The 21,333-nt window shown below is 34.1% G+C and overlaps 2 protein-coding genes and 1 non-coding gene across 6 annotated transcripts; 2 read left to right on the top strand and 1 right to left on the bottom strand.

Annotated features, from left to right (window-relative positions):
• Nucleotides 1-2,310: 2,310 nt before the first annotated feature.
• On the bottom strand, nt 2,311-5,710 carry LOC116011328 (aminoacylase-1-like). The gene is made up of 5 exons (XM_031250877.1): nt 4,787-5,710; nt 4,557-4,694; nt 3,472-3,711; nt 3,250-3,380; nt 2,311-2,756 (listed from the first exon to the last, which is right to left on the bottom strand). The coding sequence occupies exons 1-4, from the start codon at nt 5,618-5,620 to the stop codon at nt 3,291-3,293; spliced, it is 1,302 nt and encodes a 433-aa protein (XP_031106737.1). The 5' UTR covers nt 5,621-5,710; the 3' UTR covers nt 2,311-2,756; nt 3,250-3,290.
• Nucleotides 5,711-9,663: 3,953 nt separating this feature from the next.
• On the top strand, nt 9,664-20,724 carry LOC116009863 (ribonuclease J). 4 transcript variants are annotated; one of them, XM_031249031.1, is made up of 18 exons: nt 9,665-10,048; nt 10,213-10,221; nt 10,475-10,703; nt 11,039-11,162; nt 12,552-12,608; nt 14,076-14,267; nt 14,348-14,425; nt 14,784-14,966; nt 15,358-15,438; nt 15,831-15,896; nt 15,969-16,061; nt 16,679-16,804; nt 17,081-17,194; nt 18,066-18,161; nt 18,271-18,368; nt 18,439-18,890; nt 19,419-19,843; nt 20,222-20,724. In XM_031249031.1, exons 1-18 carry the CDS (start codon nt 9,928-9,930, stop codon nt 20,315-20,317), a joined length of 2,640 nt encoding a protein of 879 aa, XP_031104891.1. In that variant the 5' UTR covers nt 9,665-9,927; the 3' UTR covers nt 20,318-20,724. The 4 variants fall into 4 exon arrangements, with proteins under 4 accessions (XP_031104889.1, XP_031104890.1, XP_031104891.1 ...); XM_031249029.1 differs by having other exon boundaries at nt 9,664-10,048; nt 15,831-16,061; XM_031249032.1 differs by lacking the exon at nt 10,213-10,221.
• Nucleotides 13,318-13,421, top strand: LOC116011489. Its single transcript, XR_004097040.1, has one exon. It is a non-coding gene; the product is annotated as a U6 spliceosomal RNA (small nuclear RNA).
• Nucleotides 20,725-21,333: the final 609 nt, after the last annotated feature.

Genomic DNA, 21,333 nt, shown 5'->3' with positions numbered 1-21,333 from the left:
TTCTTTCTTCACTTTATTGAACAAAATTAAAGAAACCTTTCTAGAGGATCAAAACTAGTATCCCAAGTCCCAACCCAAATGAGGCCAATTTCCTTCACTACTAACTGTAATCAGATCAAGGTCGCCGGAGGTTTTTTTCTTTTTTTTTTTTAAATAATAAATTTATTAATTTATTTGAGTTAAAAATATATTTATTATTTAATTTAATATTTTAAATTTTAAAAAAAAAATTACCAGTTACCTAGATGTAACCTGCTAATCAACTCAATTGCATAAAAGTGAAGAGATGAAGGGTCTAATTGGAGCTTTTGTTAGTTTAAGGGGCTAATTGCACTTTAGCCTATAGTTGAAGGGTCTATCTGACCCTTATCCCTAAAAACAAATTTTTAAAAAATAAAAAAATACATTGGCGCCTAGGCGCCGATTAATCCCCGCTTAGGCGTCCTAGGCGCTAGGCACTCCCCCAGCGCTCGAGGAGCGCCTAGCGATTTTTTCAACCATGGTTCCATGTTTCCACTGATGGATTAATTCCGTCATCTCCAGCCCCACCTTCATCATCATCGTGTAGTACTCATCTTATTTATTACATCCAATCTGCCAAAGGTGGATTTGAAAATTTTCATCCGCATCTGCAAAGGGGGCAGATCCAATCCAGTATGATCCGCTAATACGGATTGGATGCGGGTGGAATGGCGGATTTTAAGTTTAAAAAATAAATAATTTATAATACAAGATTTCAAACATTAAAAAAAAATAAATAATCAAAATAATTAATTATCTAGTACCTTGATCACAAAGTCAACACTAATCACATAGCTTTAAGATTGCGTGCCTTGATCACAAAGCTAGCACCAATCTCACCACCTTAGTGCCTTGATCACAAAGCCAACACTGAGCACACGATTTCACAACTCTGTGCTACTATCCTCTATCTACCCTTGGTAGAGATACCACATGTTGAAATACAATATTTTCTTTCTTCCAACTTAGGGACTTGTGAAGGATTTCTCAATGAGTGTTGAGTCTCTTTTCTTGGTAAAATCCACTTTTAAGCTCTTATGTGTCATTCTTCAAGTCTTCACCTCCTATTTATAGCTGTGATTTTGTAATTGTTCGTTGGAAATAAACAATTCCAAATTTAAATTTTGTACTTGATCTTGCAATAGTGGTTTGATAGGTTGAATTTTAATACTAAAATTTTATTAGATGTCAGGATAATCTTTGTAAGTTTTGTTTTTTTGTTTTTTTTTTTTATATTGCAAAGCAAGTAATCTTCTGAGCTTGTTTGTAGCTTTATTTATTTTTGGCGGTGATCTTTGACTGCTTCAAAATTTATCTTGAATTCCTTGGATGATCAATTTTGTCTTCTTCATATCCTAGCTCTATATTTAATTTTGATTTCCTCATCTGATATGCCTTGGCTTTCTTTATTTCCTTAGCTTTGCATCTGGACCTGGCTCATGCCTTTTTTTTTTTGGAATACTACTGACTCTATTGTTCATGCCTTTTTTTTTTGAATACTACTAACTCTATTACAATGCAGTATATGTTCATAACTACTTTCTCAACCTATTGAAGCACAAGAGTCAATATTGCCTCCACAAGAGTCATGCCTTTAAGAGCTCAATTTATTATTTAAGATGTTTCTCAATAAATAAATCCTTGGCTCATCCTTGAAAATTTTGTTCACTGTGAGTTTTGAACTCCTTACCAAAACCGTGGCTCAAATAGAAAACCTTGGCTCATTTCTTTATTTTTGCTTCCTATAGGATTCGAACACTTCACCTCATTTCCTTGCTTTTAAAATAAAATCTTAGCTCCTTCTTTCCCGTAATTAAAATCGTAACTACTTGATTTTAACTTGTATACTCCTTAGCTAGTTAGCTCTTCATTAAAACCGTGGCTCATTTTTAGATTGAAAACCTTAACTCATTGAAATTTATTTGCTTTCTCCAGAATTCGAACTCCCCATCATCAAGTATACTTGAGCTAAGAATTTCAAGGATGAGCTACTGTTTTTGGTGAGGAGTTCGAATCCTAGAGAAGAAATAAATTAAAATTAAGGTAAGGTTTTAAGCTAAGCCATGAATAAGACATTTTGAATAATAAAAACCAACCCCTAAGTTAATAATAACTTTCCCCATTTTGAACTATAAGTCAATTACTTCGTTTCTCAGTTTTTCCTATTTTCAATTTTCAATCTCCAATTTTCCAGTTTTCTTATTTCATTTTACAAATTTAATTTTTAAATGAAAAAAAATCAGTACACTAATATTAATTGTGCAAAAAGTAACAAAAGTCAATAACAACTTTTTACTAAATAAATTACAACTATTTGAATCATTTTAAGTACATAGTTTAATTACAATACAAAATACAAAATATGCAAAACCTTATTGATTATAATCGCCCATATAACATTTGTACATTTCTACAACAAAGATGATGATGATGATGATGATGATAATAATAATAATAATAATAATAATAATAATAATAAGGTAATGCTATCTACCCCTCCTTACATGGCATTTAATAATAATAAAGCATTTGTACATTTCATCAGCAGCAGCAACAACAACAACAACAATAATAATGGGGGAAACATAGTACGCATTTAATAATCAAAGGGGAAAGGGAGAGGAAAGCAAGGGAAAGGCTACGAACCAGAGACCTTTTGATTATGTACTTACACCCGTGTTTCCTCCATTTCTCCATTTGGAGAAATTTTTAACTTCTCCAAAAACATAGATAAACTGGAAAATGGAGATGAATTAGGAAATTAGAATATTAGTTTTAGTAAACAAGTTTTTCATTTCTTCATTTTGTTCACTTCTCTAATTTTCTATTTTTTCAGAAAATTCTCCAATTCTCCACTTTGGTAAACAACCCATGTGGCTTAAGTAAGGGAAAACCAGTCTAAGCAGAAGATGCAAATTCGTTTGATTATCTTTGTTAAGCAAATTTATGAGAGAAGTTTTGGTCATGATGAAAATAGCCATGAGTTAAAAAGAAAACTTGCTTACATGTTAATTTAGACATATAATGACCTAATATTTTTTTTGGTATAGATCAAATATTGCAATAGAAAAACTTACTATGCAAAACAAATAATATAAGAGAAGTTAGAAGACTGACAAAAATCTGTAATCAAGTATTACCATGCTAAATGCTGCAAATTACAGAACCAGATTAAGATGAATAATAGTCTTGAATTTCAAAGCAGAATAAAGGAGGTGAAGATCATACCAATTTTAACCCTGACAGGTGCTCTGTATAAGTATTTGATTTCATGAAGAATATTCCTCAAAAGAGCTCAATGCTTTGATTATTGATTCATACACCTTGATCCCCTCCAAGAAAACAGTGTCCTTAAGGAACTGCAAAGAAAGTACATTAGGAACTATGTGGATAGAGGACGAATTACAAGTAGTAACGAATTGCTGATATGTATTGACAATTTTGACAAACCTCATTATGGTCATGAAGTAAAATTGGTGTATTCTTCATGGGGGAAAAGCCCAAAGTTGGAATTCCTCTTTCCCTCATGAAACGAGCATCAGTAGTTGAAGACAAAATTTCAGGCTTTGCAATTTTGCCACCAACCTTTGTAATGGCTTCCTTAAAAACAGACCACCAAGGGTTGGAATCTGAAGTGGGTGTTACCAGAGGGCGTCCCATAAAGTCTCTTACGTTTCCCTTCTCTATAATCTGCAACATCATACGGGGCCTAAGAATTTTGTCAACAATGAAGAATTGAATACAAATAACATATCATGAATACAATAAACGGATCAAATGAGGGTTAGAATATTTGTCTTAAAGCAGAAGCAGGGAAAAAAAAAAATACTCCGGTACAGCAAAAAATAGAGTCCCTCCATTACCACTCATAAAAACTTTAAAATATGGAAAACAAAATAAGACCAGGAATATAATTGATTCAGTTTGGAAAAAGACAAATCTCTTGCAGGTTAACAACTGTGATTGCAATGTCTGAATGTACTGAAACATGATTCATTTTTGAAGCCTATCAAGTTGGTTAGCCAGTTGATTGATATTACACGGTCAGGAAATTAAATGCTCTGTAGTAAATATAGATAACCTTTCTAGTCTAAAGAAAAGTAGTATGGAGTATATGCAAACTCAGGGCAACTTCTTTCACAATAAAGGAAATATTCTAACCTGAAGAAAGTTGAAATCTAGAGGAAATTGTAACAGTTTCCTTTATTGATATGTAAAGTAATTATATTATTCACAGAAGCACCAAGTAATTGCTTGTAAAAAAAGTCATAACACAATTCACAATTGACTGGAAAAATCAGTAATCAACTAGAGAAATTAATATAATCCCACAGTTTTTTTCTCTGCCCCATAACAATTCTTCCTCATCTTTCTTTTTCTTGCCTTTCCCTTCCTCTCCTAAGTTCCTTTTTAATCAGAGAGCAAAATTATATTTCAGAATCTTCCCCCCACCACAAACCCTCCCTCCTCCCTCTATAGGAAGAGAAAAAAGTTGCTCATATATACAAATGACAACTAATATGATAAGAGTTAACCTCAGATGTCATGTTCCTCCAAGCCGGAGCCCATTCCTCCGCAATAATTTTCCTCATTAACTCTGGGTCAGCTGTTGGTGGCATCCTAATATCAAATCCAGCCTCAGCCTCTGAAGGTTGCATATTCATCACGAATCCCTGTGCAATGAACTCCACATTAGCATTAGCATTAAATCCTTCCTTATTAAGAGACAAACGGAAGAGATCATCTGCAATTTCTAATAACTCACTGTTGGGGATGGAGTCCCAGCCTTCAAGTACACAGGGTTAACCGAAATAACCTCCGAATTGGCTGCCAGGCCGGCCTTGACTATATCGAACTGTGCCTCCCGGAATTTAGAGATTATCTCCACAGACTTCATCAAGTTCTCCATGGCAGTATTATCGTACAGCCTGGATCCGTGTCCGGGCATCCCCACAGCCTTAATTGTCATATGCCAAGGGATCCTGTCGGCGTAAAACACCCTGAACTCATCAGTGGGAGAGGCCTGGCCTTCATCTAACGCGAAACCCACATTCAAGTCCTTGAACTCTTGGGACTCCACGAACTTCATCATGCCATCGAAGCCACCAATTTCCTCGTCGGGCACGAAGGAGATGTGGACATTTCGAAGAGGGGTGAAGCCAGGGGAGTTGCTTTGGATGGCCTTGATAGCCAACAAGTACTGGATGCCGACGCACTTGTCGTCTTGGGCTCCTCGAGCGAAGATTTTTCCGTCGGAGGAGCGGTGGGCAGAGAAGGGTGGGTGGGACCACTTGGTGGGCTCGGCGGGGACGGAATCGAGATGGGAGTTGAAGAGAACGGAGGGGAGCGAAGGGTTGGAGCCGAGCCAAGTGAGTAGAAGTAAGGGCTTGTTTGGCGGAGAAGTGAAATATAAAAGCTTCGACCGGATGCCGGGGATGGAGTTTGCAAAATCGGTGAGGAAACTGACAGCGGAAGCGTAGTCAGGGTTCGGGTGGGCGGTGTTGATTCGAAGGTATTGCTGGAAGTAGTCCAGCTGTTCTCCGGCTGCGACGAGGGAGAGGGAGAGGAAGAGTGTGACAGCAGAGAGGCGAATGAGCATGATGAAGCCTTTGCAGCTAGCTAGGTTAGGTAGCGCCGAAATTCACACAAATACAACTACTTGGATATCTTTCTGCCTATCTAGGTAGCAATTGTGCCTGTGCTGGAGTTTGTTTTCACTACCATAATTATAAATACTTCTATTTTTTTTGAAAACAATACTTCTACGTATTTTTTATTTGTTTTTGAAAAAATTACATTAAAACGAAAAAAAAAATAAAACTATTGATCTATTTATATATATAAAATTACTATAAAAAATAACATCCCTTTATATTTTTTTTTCTTACTAAATATATAGTACGGAGTAGCTTTTTATACCATGTTTTAGACAAATACAAAATTAAAAGCGACCAATCATGTTAATGTGCTTCCCGATCAAGTCCCGTCGGGAATGGATGGTACAACATGAGTTAAAGGGGAGTCTACCAGCCGCTTATTCATATCATAAGCAAATGAGATTAGGTCCGATTAGAGATGGTTGGTCCCGATCAGCATTGTACAACTACATCTGATTGTGCTTGTATATTCCCTATCACGACCATTTACCAAATATGACCTCTCATTGACTTCCATTTGACTTCTCTCATTTGTTATTTGGTCATTGATCAATGGCGGTAGGTAGCTTCCATCTAGCTTGCTAGTAAGTTGTGGATCTTTACACCATGATCCTTGGTTCTATATGACATTGTTTTTTATTTACTTTTGACAACCACTGTTTGGTAGCTCAATTCACGTTATAATTTTTTGTAACTATAAAGAATGTGCGTGTGTCTTAGGTTGTGAGTTTTTGTGTGTTGTGTTATGAAATTATGTACTTGAAAAAATAGTAGTTGTGTAACACACAATATATTGTGTGTCTTATATTTATCAATTTATATATTGTATTGTGAAATTATGTGTCTATATAGCATAAATTCTATACCTAAATTGAAATCGAAAAATAAGTAAATATATAACCTATGTATGTGTATTGTGTTATGAAATTCGATACCTTACTAATATGAATTCTAAACGTATAATATATTACTAGTTGTGTGAGTGGGTTCGAACCTCAGTAGAGGCATCAGTTGACTCTTTGTGCTTTAGTAGGTTGAGAAAGTAGCTATGAACAGATACTACAATATAACAGAGTCAGTAGAACTCAAAAAATATTAGTAGTTGTGTAAAACACAACATATTACGTGTCTTATGTTATAAATTTATGGATTGCATTGTAAAATTTTGTGTCTATATAACATAAATAGTCTACTTAAATTATATTTAAAAATAATTAAATATATAGCATGTGTATGTGAGATGTGTTGTGAGTTTTGTATCTTATGTTATGAAATTATGTACGTTAAGAGTATAAATTATGTACATAAAATATATTAGTAGTTGTGTAGAAACATGAGAAATGAGAAAATCGCATAATCCATTAAAATCTAAAGATCAAAACGTTNATATTACGTGTCTTATGTTATAAATTTATGGATTGCATTGTAAAATTTTGTGTCTATATAACATAAATAGTCTACTTAAATTATATTTAAAAATAATTAAATATATAGCATGTGTATGTGAGATGTGTTGTGAGTTTTGTATCTTATGTTATGAAATTATGTACGTTAAGAGTATAAATTATGTACATAAAATATATTAGTAGTTGTGTAGAAACATGAGAAATGAGAAAATCGCATAATCCATTAAAATCTAAAGATCAAAACGTTATTGTTTTGATACATGGTCCAGAATATGGCAAATTATTGCATGGACCATGGTCCATGATATAAATTGTCATAGGTTGTGCATTNTTGTATCTTATGTTATGAAATTATGTACGTTAAGAGTATAAATTATGTACATAAAATATATTAGTAGTTGTGTAGAAACATGAGAAATGAGAAAATCGCATAATCCATTAAAATCTAAAGATCAAAACGTTATTGTTTTGATACATGGTCCAGAATATGGCAAATTATTGCATGGACCATGGTCCACACAGCTGTGTGGACCAAAAAATAAAAAGTACATTATTTTTGTACTGAAGGTACATTATTTTTGTACTGTAGGTACATTATTTGATATATCAAATAATGTACTTTCAGTACAAAAATAATGTACCCTAAAATAATGTACCTACAGTACAAAAAAAATGTACCTTCAGTACAAAAATAATGTACTTTTTATTTTTGATCCACACAGCTGTGTGGACTATGGTCCGATTGAATATGTCACAATATTATGTGGACCATGGTCCATGATATAAATTGTCATAGGTTGTGCATTTGGACCATGGTCCATGATATAAATTGTCATAGGTTGTGCATTGGGCCAATAGGCTAGGTCTATTGGACTTGCATTGATTGTTTCTTATATTTATTTCGTTATAAGCTCGATTTTATTATATAAGGATTTTTTAACTTCTCATCATCCAATAAAATCATAGGGATTTTATGGTGAATTTGGTCCATCGGCATGTATATTAATTTATTATTATTCATATTGCATCTATAATTCATTGTCAATAACCTATGAAAAATACATATAAATAGATGAAGAAGTTAGCATAACTTACTTCCAACGTAAAAGAAAATAAACAACAAAATCAAACGGAATATTTATAAAAAGTTGAACTTTAATCAATTAAACAAAAGTTTCAAATACTGAAGAATGAGACAAAACGTTGTTCATTTTGTATAAACTGAAATATAATGTTTTATTGAAGGATGCAACAAGACCGGAAGAACCTACATAATTAAACAAAAGTCAAGTCTCATTCAAATTAATTCAATAATAATCTCTCATATCCTTTTAAAACATGATTTCGAAAGCTAAACATATTGTAACTTATCGGCATTTCTCTTTTCCTATCAGCAAAATTAATCAATTACCCCGATTAAAATGTAACTAAAAGAAAAACAAATGAATGAGTGTTTGATAAAATGAAATTGTAATTCTATTATTACCAAATTTCATAAAATTGCAATTCATAAAGGGACAATTATATTCTTATTAAATTCAATGAAATTACAATTAATAGGGATCATCATCATCATCATCATCATCATCATCATCATCATCATCATCATCATCATCATCATCATCATCATCATCATCATCATTATTATATACAATAACATCTTAATTTTCATTCACTTATTCCTTTTAATTTTCAATTATTTTATTCATACTTATCAAATAATATAAGGGAAAATGGCACTTTTTTCCCCTATGTTATGTGCATATAGCACTTTTCCTCTCTGTGTTATTAAAGTGGCTGTTTTTCCCCCTAAAATGTTAAATTGGCATTTTTACCCTTAAAAATAATTATTCATTTATTTTTCTTCTCCCACAAATTATTACTTATATGTATTGATGATCACAATTCGGTTCGAACCTAACTAAACACTGTAGCAATCATACCGAAATAGTATGGACGGTTCTGGTTACGATTCAGAACCGAAAAAAATAAAATTAAATAATTGTTAAACCGTGAACCGGAACTGAACCACAGTCATATATAGTGAAAATGATCAAACACTTATTTTGATAAATCGGTACGGTTCGATTACAATTTCGATTTTGAACCGTCAATCAAAACTTATTTATTTATTTTTTTAAATTTTATTTCTTTATTAAACATAGTATAAATTCAACAATTATTTTATTTTATTTTTTCGGTTCTGAATCATAACTGTAACTATCGTCCATACTATTTAAGTTTAATTGTTACAGTGTTCGATTAGGTTCGTATCGAACCGTGATCTTCCATACATATTAGTAATAATTGGTTGGAGAATAAAAATAAATGAAATAATTATTTTTAAGGGCAAAAATGTCAATTTAACATTACGGGGGAAAACTACCACTTTTAAAAATTTTGAGGGGGGAAAACTGCCACTTTAATAACACAGGGGAAAAAAGTGCTATATACACATAACATAGGGGGAAAAAGTGCAATTTTCCCATAATATAATTTAAATTTCACTTTATTTGTTCTTATAAAATTATTACAATTCTTTTTCGCTGGAATTTCTTCCAACAAAACTCCTGTTGTTCCTAAGCTAAAAAACCAATTCGGATAGGAAAGATATTTTACGGCCAGCGTTTCAATCCCCTCTCTCCACTTTATCTCTACACTGAACAGTGAACACTCTTCGCGCTCTTCCAAGTTCCACCCTTAACCCCTAGGTAAGCCGCACCAATCCCGGTTTATTCAATCCCCCATTTATTCAATTCCATTTGTATCTTGGGAGAAGAAGGAAGCTAAACCGCCTATCAAGACTCGCATATTATATGCACACAGATAGATAAGATTGTCGAATGAAGATGGCTGTGACTTCTTTTAGCTCTAGCGTTTCATTGTGTCCATACAAGCTATGGTATCAGCCTCATCTTAGACGACGTTTCGTTTCTTGCTCTGTGCGTAGTCCTTCTGTTAAAGGTACCCAACATTCTCAAACAGCCAGCCTTATTTGCTTGTTTGAAATATCCATTTTGTTGTTTAATTTTGTTCGTTTGCTTGTTTTTTGTTTGTTTTTTTTTTTTTTTTAAAATTAGTTTGCTTTTACATGGTCCCATTATTCATATGAGTCGAACTAAATGCAGGTTATGCAGGTCCTACTCCTACCCATCAATTTTTGATACCTAATGTTTACTTCTGCTTCCCTATTTTAAATGGCTCTCCTGCATGTTTTCGCACTTCTACTGTCTAAAGTCATCTGTGACTCTGCCATGGAATGGATTTTATGGGCTAAAACTTTAAAAGTGGAGTCTTTATTTTTGAATTTCTGTTGGTTAAGCATTTACTGCACTTTTTTGGTTGAAATTTTATTTATAGTGACTAACTTAATGCATAATGTTCTTTCAGATATACGTGGTGCTAAGCTTCCACGTAAAAGGAATGTAAAAGGTGAAGGTGTTGGAAAAAGTATGGAAGATGCTGTTCAACGAAAGATGGAACAGTTTTATGAAGGGTCTGATGGCCCGCCTTTACGAATCCTTCCCATTGGGGGTTTAGGAGAAATTGGGATGAATTGCATGCTTGTTGGGTATTATGATCGATATATACTGATTGATGCTGGTGTAATGTTCCCCGGGTAAGTATAAACAAAGACCCTTGATTACAGTTCTTGAAAGATTTGTTCCCCAGCACTTGAGGCTAGGTACGGCTTGGTAAAGATATATATCAAGTGTCTTAAATATACGGAGTAATTAGTGTCTTAAATATAATTACAGTATGTGTAACCCAGTTACTAAATGTTGATAATCCTGCTAAGAAGGGGATTGCTTATCTTCCCCAACCCCACTCACATCCAGAAAACTTCCTCTATTTACTTTTTGAACAAAAAGATATTTTTCCAATTTGATTTTCTAATTTACACCCCTTCTCTTTCTCTGGATCAATACTGGATCTCCTTTGACATTTATCCAGCTACGATGAGCTTGGTGTCGTGAAAATTATTCCTGATACCACCTTCATTGAAAAATGGAGCCACAAAATTGAAGCAGTTGTCATAACTCATGGACATGAGGATCACATTGGTGCGCTGCCTTGGGTAAAGTTTCTATTCTGCTTCTAGAATTTTTCCTTCATTTTAGTGGTGGACAGCATTACTGCAGTTTTGTGATGTGATGTTGTCACCTAATTGAGTGTATGCTCAAATACAAACTAACATTGAATCCAGTAATGCAAGGTATTTCAATTGCCAAGTGTGTTTTTTTAATGAAATATCATCCATTTCCCTGATAGTCTGAGATATGTTGGATAACCTGATTCACTTTTTATCATTGATGTTGAGATTAATATCTTACTGCCTGGAGCATTTAAGGTTTGAGAACTTAGGTTGTTTCAAACTTCCTATATTTCATTCTCATTATCATTTTCTGCTTTTCAAGGCTGGGCATTTGGATTTGTTTTAAAAACAAGTTTTTATTTATTTATTTATTTATTTTAATTTTTTTTTTTTATAAATTAATTTAGAGATTTCATACCTATAAAAGTAATTATTGAAAAACAAACTTACCAGGGTAAGCCATGTTTTCAAATGTTAAAGAAAGATAGAAACATATTTGTTTTAAAAGTCTCTTTTAATTTGACTATCAGTACAATAAAATGAATTGAATTGGTGTCTACTTCCTCTCCTTGCACACATTTTTATTGGTCTGTGAGAGTTTCAAATGGTTATTCATTATCATGTTTCTCAGGTGTAGGTCTTGGGCCTGTAGGATTGTGGCTGCTGTTTATCATTTTTGACATCATTGAATGACAATTTGTGGCTCTATACTCAATCTGAGGTTTATTGAATGATAGACATAGTGCTTCTCTCAAAAATAGGCTTTTCTGAAGAGTGAATTGCAGAGCTTCTTTAAGAAGAGGCTTCTTGCCTCTTAACTAGCTGTAAAAGCGTTTTTGTCCATTAGACTTCGACCTAGCTTATGCTTTTTGGAGAAAATAAGCTTCAATAAGCTGTTTGCCAGACAAGCTCATGGATAATTAACTATGCTGCAAAAAGGCTCACACATCAATCATCATACAACTAACTGTATAATTAACTTAGCTTATGAGATGATAGACAGAGACAACTAACTGTACCAAAAATGGGTTGTAAAAAGGCCCACACATCAATCTTTACATTCTAAAGTAGATCTGCCTGCACAATTATCCGTTTGGTTTGTTTATGCTTTTAATTTCCTCTACATACTGCATATAATGTATTTTTCTTCTAAAGTATTTTGTGTTTAGCATTATTTTGGAAATCTTCTTATTTTAAGAAGTTTTGCTTTCTATGTGTTTTATCTTTAGACACTGAGGGTGGAAAGAGTTGCTCCTCTTTGCCTTCTGTTTTGTGCATCTGGTATATATGCGCGCATCAGATATATGGCACTTGCACATGTATTTGTCTTGGCATCTTTTGTTTTCTTTTTAACAGTTTACTGGCATTCAGGTCATTCCAGCTCTTGATTCTGGTACACCAATATTTGCATCATCATTCACGTTGGAGGTATGCAACTCACATTTCATGTTTTATTTGGGTTCTGCTGGTACTTTTGGAGTCCAGTGCATATGTTTGCAGTTCAGAGAAAATTTTCCATCCTCTTCTTGCTTTATTTATCCAACTCATACCTCTTCTGTCCAGCTGTCCTATAAACTGAGGATTCTTTTAATAATTTCATATTTTCATTTATGTATCTTTTATCTTCTTAACATCTATCTTTCTTAATTTTCATCTCACCAATCTAGAGAAAGTAAGTCCTTACTCTATTATTTTTCCAGACTTCATTTTCATCTTACAAGGCCTTATATTAAGCTGGAAGCCTATTGAGATTTGTTTGTTTGAGCTTGACCAAGCTTTTCGAAGAGTTGTTCAAGTTTGACTCACTAGTTACTGGAGCTTGATATGAGTTTAGCACATTTAATTTGAGATCAATTGAACTAAAAAATTATAATGCCTCCGACTTGCAGCTGAGCCCATTGCATTACATAATGTTGAGGCTCATGCATGGAACTTGAGTTAGAACTCAAGAGCCCAAAATGATTAATCTCATTGTTGCATATGGTGTTTCTAAACCTGATCTTATATAAAGGAGTTAGGGGTCACAATTTTCATATTCTACCAATGAGAAACAAAAGCGGTATCATTCACGAACAGGTAAATGATGCCATAAACAAACAAATACTGCAAATTGAATAAATTTAAATTTCATCATGTAGTCCCTTCGGGGACATCCGATAAAATTGGAACGATACAGAGAAGATTAGCATGGCCCCTGCGCAAGGATGACACCGCACAAATCGAGAAATAAATTTAAATTTTGGTTCACAGCTTTAAAACCAACCCCTCTGGTACTCAATTATTGTGACAGTGCCAATTTTAGTTCTCTGTTAGCCATTCTGTCATTTCTTAGTGAATAATGTGGTCAGAATTGTAATTTTTCCCAACTCCCCAGGAAGAAAGCTTAGTTTTGATTTCTTCCAAGTAAGCAAAAAATTGAAATTAGGCGCTTAAAAAATTATGGTTTAACATTTTCAGTTTAGCCCTTCATTGGGATTGGGAAAAGAAATTACAATTTTGACCTCACTGTTGACTAACTGATGATGGAAAGGCTAATGAAGGACTAAAATTGACACTGCTACTATAGTTGAGTACCAAAGTGGTCTATTTTAAAGTTGTGAATCAAAAGTGGAAAAGCCACCATACTTATGGGACAAAAAGTGGAATTAACTCTTTTGCAAATTGGTAAACAGGCTTGTTTGTGAATATAAACGAATTGAACAAGCGATTGTTTGGGATTGGCTCATTCATTAAACAGTTTGAAATTGGTTATCTAACTAGACAAGTGCGAACAAGCTTAAACTGAGCTTGCTCACTATCAGTTTGACAAATGTTTGGTTAATTTATACCCCTAAAAATGAGTCAGTTCTGAATATTTTATGGTATTTAGGTAAATATCCTTTTGTTTGTACACAGCTGATCAAGAAACGGCTGAAGGAGTTCAGTATTTTTGTTCCTTCAAGGCTTAAAGTATTTAAAACAAGAAGAAGATTTACTGCAGGACCATTTGAGGTAGAACCTATTAGGGTTACCCATTCTATCCCTGATTGTTGTGGACTAGTTCTACGCTGTGATGCGGGCACCATTCTCCATACAGGCGACTGGAAGGTATTAGTGCTGTTTGTTTCTATCAACTTCACCTTTAACAGTATCTCCAACAGTATAAATCATTATTTTATGCTCAACAGATAGATGAATCACCTTTAGATGGGAACATTTTTGATCGTGAAGCTCTTGAGGAACTCTCAAAAGAAGGAGTTACTTTGGTAAGCATGGGAATCTGATTACTGTTCTAATAACATCACTAAAAGCAGCACTGCTCTGGCCATCTTAAGATCCTTAGAATCAATTGATGTTCTGTATTGGATTTCACTGGGTTGCTTCTGCATATACTTGATACTTGTCCCATCAGTTGGAGTACTATCCATCTTAATATACGAACTAAATATGTAACATTCATTTTGAAGTTTGAACATTGATTTGTTTAGGAGAGTAGATTCTCTCAATCTTCTACCTCTGCCTTCTAACCATGCTGTTTAATATTGGTGAACATGAATTCCATGCATTTAAAAAATCACTGTTCTCCATAGCAACCATTGTGGATATTTGTCAACTGTTTTACAGATGATGAGTGATTCGACAAATGTCCTTTCGCCTGGAAGGACACTTAGTGAGACTGTTGTAGCTGACTCATTGTTGAGACACATTTCTGCTGCCACTGGGAGAATCATTGCTACTCAGTTTGCATCAAATATCCATCGCCTTGGAAGTATGAAGGCCGCAGCTGATTTGACTGGGAGAAAGCTGGTAGGTTTTCTCTTTTATCTGTTAGAATGTTATATTTAGCTTTTCCTATTCCCTTATGACCTTTTACTTGCCCACAAAAGGTGAAATCCCTTGCCCCACCTCTGTTTAACAGGATTGTGGAGGGGTAAATCACGGTGGCTTAGTAGCCCATTAGGGCATTAGGTGGGAGGACCAGTGCCTGGTGCCCAATTGCCCATAAGGAGCCACCCCCACAAGAGGGTGAAACTCCCACACTACGGCTGCCCGAGCTTGACCCGGCGTCCTTGCCTGTGATCTGTCACCCAGGAATCAATTGAGCTACCCATGCGGGCCTGGGCCCTTATGACCTTTTATTGTTGCTTAGAATAATCTCTGCCTATGGATTCATTTGGTAATATAATAATTTGAATAGGTGTTTGTTGGCATGTCCTTGAGGACATACCTTGATGCTGCGTGGAAAGCTGGGAAGGCACCGATTGATCCATCAACTTTGGTAATGAATTAACACTTCATCCTTACTGGGGGGTGATGGTTCTCTGTCACCTACTGACGACCATCGCATGATGTCAAGCAGTGTAAAAATGGAATTGAAGTTTTTTTCACAACTGGCCTTTGTTTTATAGTTTTTGTATACATCTTGCGCGTGTGCTCTCTTCTTCTTCTTCTTCTTCTTCTTCTTCTTCTTGGGTGTGGTTTGTAAAACTATGAAAGTAATAGAAGAAAATATAGATGACTGAATAAGCTTTTATGTAAATTGGAGTATGTTAATTCTGTCTTAGATAAGTTTACCACATTAATGATAAATCTACCAGTCTGATTAGACCTTTATACCGTAATCTAATTAGAATACTTGTGCATATGATTTTGATGTGCATCTCTTCACAGGTGAAAGCAGAAGATATTGATTCATATGCCCCAAAAGACTTGTTGATTGTCACAACAGGCTCTCAAGTAAGTAATATTGATGCTTTTTATGCCTTTGCAAACTTCATTCTTGTCTATCTAAATTTACTGCTCTGTCAGGCTGAACCACGTGCTGCATTGAATCTTGCATCTTATGGGAGTAGCCATTCACTCAAATTGAGCAAAGAGGATTTGATTCTTTACTCTGCTAAGGTAATGAGTTGTAAAATTTATGACTTTAAGGGGGCATTTGGTTACCTAGGTAATGTACTAATGTGTGTCTGGTAAGTGGTAATGTTGTATTACCTTGTTTGGTTTAAGTTATTAGATTACCTGGTAATGTTATATTACCTCAAAGTTGATGTGGTGGTAATGTTTCAAGGTAATGTGATACAACAACATATATAAAATAAATACGGAGTCTATGTTTATATAATCAAATATACATGTGTGTATATTTATACATTTATTTATTTATTAATATTAAGCATTGATATACATTTGTTTATGTATAATTATAAACACACTTATGAATTGTATACATATAAATAAATAAATATAGACCGCGTGCACACACACACACACATATATTATTGAGGACATTATAGTAAATTGATCCATATTACGTAAAATATAACCCTTAACCAAACAAGGTAATATTATATTCCCAGAATCCAAACCAAACATACAATGTCTTAGGAAATTTATCAGACTGTTTGTTGAATCTTCATATTCCTGGTTGCTTTTATCGTTTTTCACTTTTTCCCCTTCGTGGGATAAATTTGTGAGATGTTCAATTGTCATGATAAATTATGCAATGTATCTTATAGGTGATCCCTGGCAATGAGACTCGGGTAATGAAAATGCTAAACCGTATTTCTGAAATAGGATCAACAGTAATCATGGGCAAGAATGAGCTGTTGCACACATCTGGCCATGGCCACCGTGAAGAATTGGTAATTCTTTATTCTTAAAGTGAAACTCATATATGTCACTGGAGTTTTATTGGATTGGGATCTTATAGATTAGATTGAGCTATGAATAGAATAGTTATGTTGTATCTTGACTATATTTTCTCTTAAACTTGTCAGTGCAAGACTGCAAGTGCAAACTAAAATTGTTTATAATTTTCCTGCTTCATTCACTTTAGAACTATGTGGTTCTATTCTCCAAATACGGAAAAAAATAAATGATTTATGAATTGAAAATCTATTTGAAATTCATATTTTAAGGAAGAAGTGCTGAGAATTGTGAAGCCGCAACATTTTCTTCCAATTCATGGAGAACTCTTGTTCCTAAAGGAGCATGAACTGCTTGGGAGGTCAACTGGCATTCGGCACAGCACGGTAAGTTATATTTGTTTAACTTCATTTAAACTGCTGAGATTTTCAATACAGAGCATGTCAGCTTTGTTTTGAGGGTACAAGGAGGTACAGTTCTAACATATATACCTCATTACCAGGCTAGAGCGAACTAATAATGCTTAAGAAGTTAAGATATGTGGAGTCGCTTTTATTTATATCTTTTTGCTTGTGAAATTAATGGATTTCCTTGTTATACAGAAACTCTGTAAGTGTAATAAAAATACAAGATTTTCCCAGAAATGGAAATTAGCACCACTGATATCTGGTTGAAACAGTATCATACCTCAAGCTTAATTACCAAAATATAATTTTGTAATGAGCAAATCAACAGTCCCGACAATGTTAAAGGTTGATTTTTAATTGGCTCATGTTCCATTGAAATTCCATCATATGACATCACCTGTTCAACAATCCTTGTAAGTTGGAGTGTCTCTTACAGGCTCCTCTTATGGAGGCTTCAACACAGTTCTTAGTCTTCTGGCTTCCACTATCTCTATTTTTTGACCAAGTATTGATCCTCTTCGATCTATAATGGATAACCATATAAATGTTGATCACCCCCCCCTTTTTTTGTATTTAGTTATTTATTATTATTATTATTATTTTCTCTGATTATGTTCGAGTAATCTGCTTTTGCTAACTTCTATTTTCCAACATTGATATGTATGAAAATATGAAATAAATATACTTCAATCAGTGATGTTGCTGTGGTGCATTAAATGAATGCTAATAACTACGGGTATTGGAGAAATGGCTACTAAAGTTGATATTATGCATAGATCAATCTTTTTCAGATATAGTGTGCTTCCTCTTTTCAATTGTGAAAAACTTTTAACAATTACTTTGTAATCAGGTTATCAAGAATGGAGAGATGCTTGGTGTTTCACATTTGAGGAACAGAAGAGTTCTATCAAATGGTTTTATTTCCTTAGGAAAAGAGAATTTACAGGTGTCTTATTCTTCAAAATACATCTCTGTTTATCACATCCGAAGATCTACTTAATTACCTACTTGTACATTACAGATATAGTAATGCTAATAGAGTTCCAAAACTGCAGTTAATGTATAGTGATGGTGACAAAGCATTTGGAACAGCTGCTGAATTGTGTGTTGATGAGAGAATGAGAATTGCATCAGATGGTATAATAGTGGTCAGGTAGCATTCTTTAGCATCCAGCTTGTGTATATTTTACTTTGTGATACTGATAGCTTGATTTATGCTACAGTATGGAGATTTTACGTCCTCAACCCACTGATACTCTATCTGAGAAAGTTATAAAAGGAAAAATAAGAATCACCACACGTTGTCTATGGCTTGATAAAGGAAAACTTTTGGATGCACTCCACAAAGCTGCACATGCTGCACTCTCTAGCTGTCCTGTAAATTGTCCTCTCCACCACATTGAAAGAACTGTATCTGAAGTTTTAAGGAAACTAGTGAGAAAATATAGTAGCAAAAGGCCTGAAGTTATTGCAATTGCTATAGAAAATCCTGTCAGTGTCCTAGCAGATGAGATCAATGGTAAGCTATCAGGAAAGTCACATGTTGGTTCTGGAATTTCTGTGCTAAGAAAAGCCATCAATGGAGATCAGCAAAAGAGATGGTCAAATACAACACAAGCAGAAGAAGACAATGTCCCAGAACATCTGATGAACATTGCATATGAGGAAGAAAAAGGTTAGGTTTATGGTTTCTGCTGTGTTTCAACTTTTACAAATGGAGAAAGTCTTTGTCAATGGTTCTTGCTGTCTCATTACAAGTGTTATTTCCTTTTCAGCTCATGCCATTTGAACTGATCACTTTTGTAGAAGAATGATCACTAATAATAATTATATATACTACGTACTAATAAACCCATGAATGCACTTCTGTTATTACCTAGTTCTACAATTTTAGCTACTTTAAGGGCACACATTATTAATTACGTTTGATAACTTGGTTAGCTGGAGAATTCTATTTCTAAGTGATTAATGAGTAGAGTAAACTAGTAATGGAGCTATTTATGGTATGGTATAATGGAACTTAGTCTCTTGTACACATTATAGAACATTCCATGTATGTATGAAGTTTGATTTAGTTGTGCTGTTCATCCTTAGTACATGAGTATGCCTAGAGTTGAAATGCTTGGATTTTCTATATATATCTTGCACTCTTTCATCATTTGTACTTTATGCAATCCATCTCATTCTTTATGTCTTCAAGTAGGTACTGATATAGATATTGAAAGAGATGCATCTGATGAAGAAACTACAAGCTCTAGCTTGTTGCAAGATTGTTCTAACAATGACCTTCCATCAGATGACTTTTGGAAACCATTTGTAACATCATCAACCATTCATCCATCAGAAGAAAATGGTGATGGTTCCCCTCTCCAAGAACAACTACATGATAGTTCTGACTTGTCAAAATCTAAATTGAAATCTTCGAAGTCCATGACAAGGAACAAGTGGAAACCTGAAGAGGTTAAGAAGTTGATTAAAATGCGTGGTGAACTGAATAGCAAATTCCAAGTTCTCAAGGGGAGAATGGCTCTCTGGCAAGAGATATCTTCAAATTTACTATCTGACGGAATCAGTCGAAGTCCTGGGCAATGCAAATCGCTGTGGGCATCTCTTGTTTCAAAATACGAGGTTTGTAGTTCATTGCTTCTTGGTCCATTTAGATCATCTGCTTGATATACACCTGGTTTCCTTTGAACTAAATATTTGTTAATACCATTTGTTAATTATTGTGAAATCTTTTAGTAACTTTGTTATCCCAATAATATTTAAGTAACTTGGAGTCAATTTCACAATCATAATCACATAAAATCCTAGTTGCAATTCCCTATCTCATACAGATGGCCTTAATTATGGGACTCTGATATTCTACTGGAAGTTGAGAAGTCTGTACTGGTTTGTTTTGGGAGCTTATCAATGTGCTATAGTTATTATTATTTTTATAGAACTTGTTGAAATGCTATAATCTGACTTTGTATTTTGTATGACCTCCTGCTGTCTTCTTAACAGGAAAGTAAGAAGGATAGAAAGAGCCAGGAAAAGTGGCCTTATTTTAAGGATATGAATAATATTTTGTCAGATTTGGAGGCACCGGCATCAAAATGATGAGGAAATTAAATGTTGGTAGAGCTGGGAAATTTTGGGTGTAGAGCCAGACGAAAACCATGTAAAGGTAAAGGAGAGTCCTGACCAGTGTGTTGGCATGCAGTATCTCTGCCAACTAGGTCGTGATTTTACATGTTGCCCACCGAACTGTTACTGATGTGGTGATATTATGGATTCCACTCGGTGGACTGATTGCCCGCTATCATGCTAAAAACAAAAAAGACAAATGATCACAAACTCGTCTTATCAAGCAATTCTTATTTTTTTACCCAAAAGAATCATTTTAGAAATCATTGATTGCCCAGTACAAGTTTTAAAAAAATTCTATTCTGCTAATCGCCTAATTGAATACATAATCGTATAAATATTCTCTTAATTAATTAGTTTGTAATTTGCCCTAATGGCGATTATGTTTTGCACTTTTACAATTAATTTTTTAATCCCAATTAGTGATTAAATATATGCTTCATGCTTTTGTAGATTTGTATATTCTAATTGCCTAATTGAATATATATTCAAAATATTGGGAATTGCAGCTGCTTTTAGGGTTTGGGGTTTAGGATTCAGGGGATTCATCATTATCCCTATTAACACTGTCATTAACCTTACTAAAAAATTCCCCATTCTCTGGTATACTATCTGATATCATTCTATAGCCAGTCTCATTTCCCACATCAAGTTGCTCTGAAGAATCAGACTACACAAATTTAATTGAATGAAGACCTTTACCTCTCTGTGCCATTCTACTAACCACTTCCTTTGAAGAAAATATTTTTTTTTAAAAAAGAGATCAATTGGATAAACCTTTTCTGCTCTATTTTCCTTCAGAAAAAGCAAAGAAGGGTCGTTTACTTCATTTCTCTGTTTTTTCATTTCCAATTTTTTATTTCTCCAGTTTTCCATTTTCCTTCTCCATTTTTTCAATTTTTCATTTCTCCAGTTTTTCAATTTTCCTTCTCTATTCCTCTAATTTTTCATTTCTTTAGTTTTAGCATAGTTTGATTAGTTTCCAAAAA

This window comes from Ipomoea triloba, chromosome 2 (genome assembly GCF_003576645.1).
Source record: "Ipomoea triloba cultivar NCNSP0323 chromosome 2, ASM357664v1".
NCBI classification, from domain to species: domain Eukaryota; kingdom Viridiplantae; phylum Streptophyta; class Magnoliopsida; order Solanales; family Convolvulaceae; genus Ipomoea; species Ipomoea triloba.
This window is presented reverse-complemented; position numbering and strand designations above follow the sequence as displayed.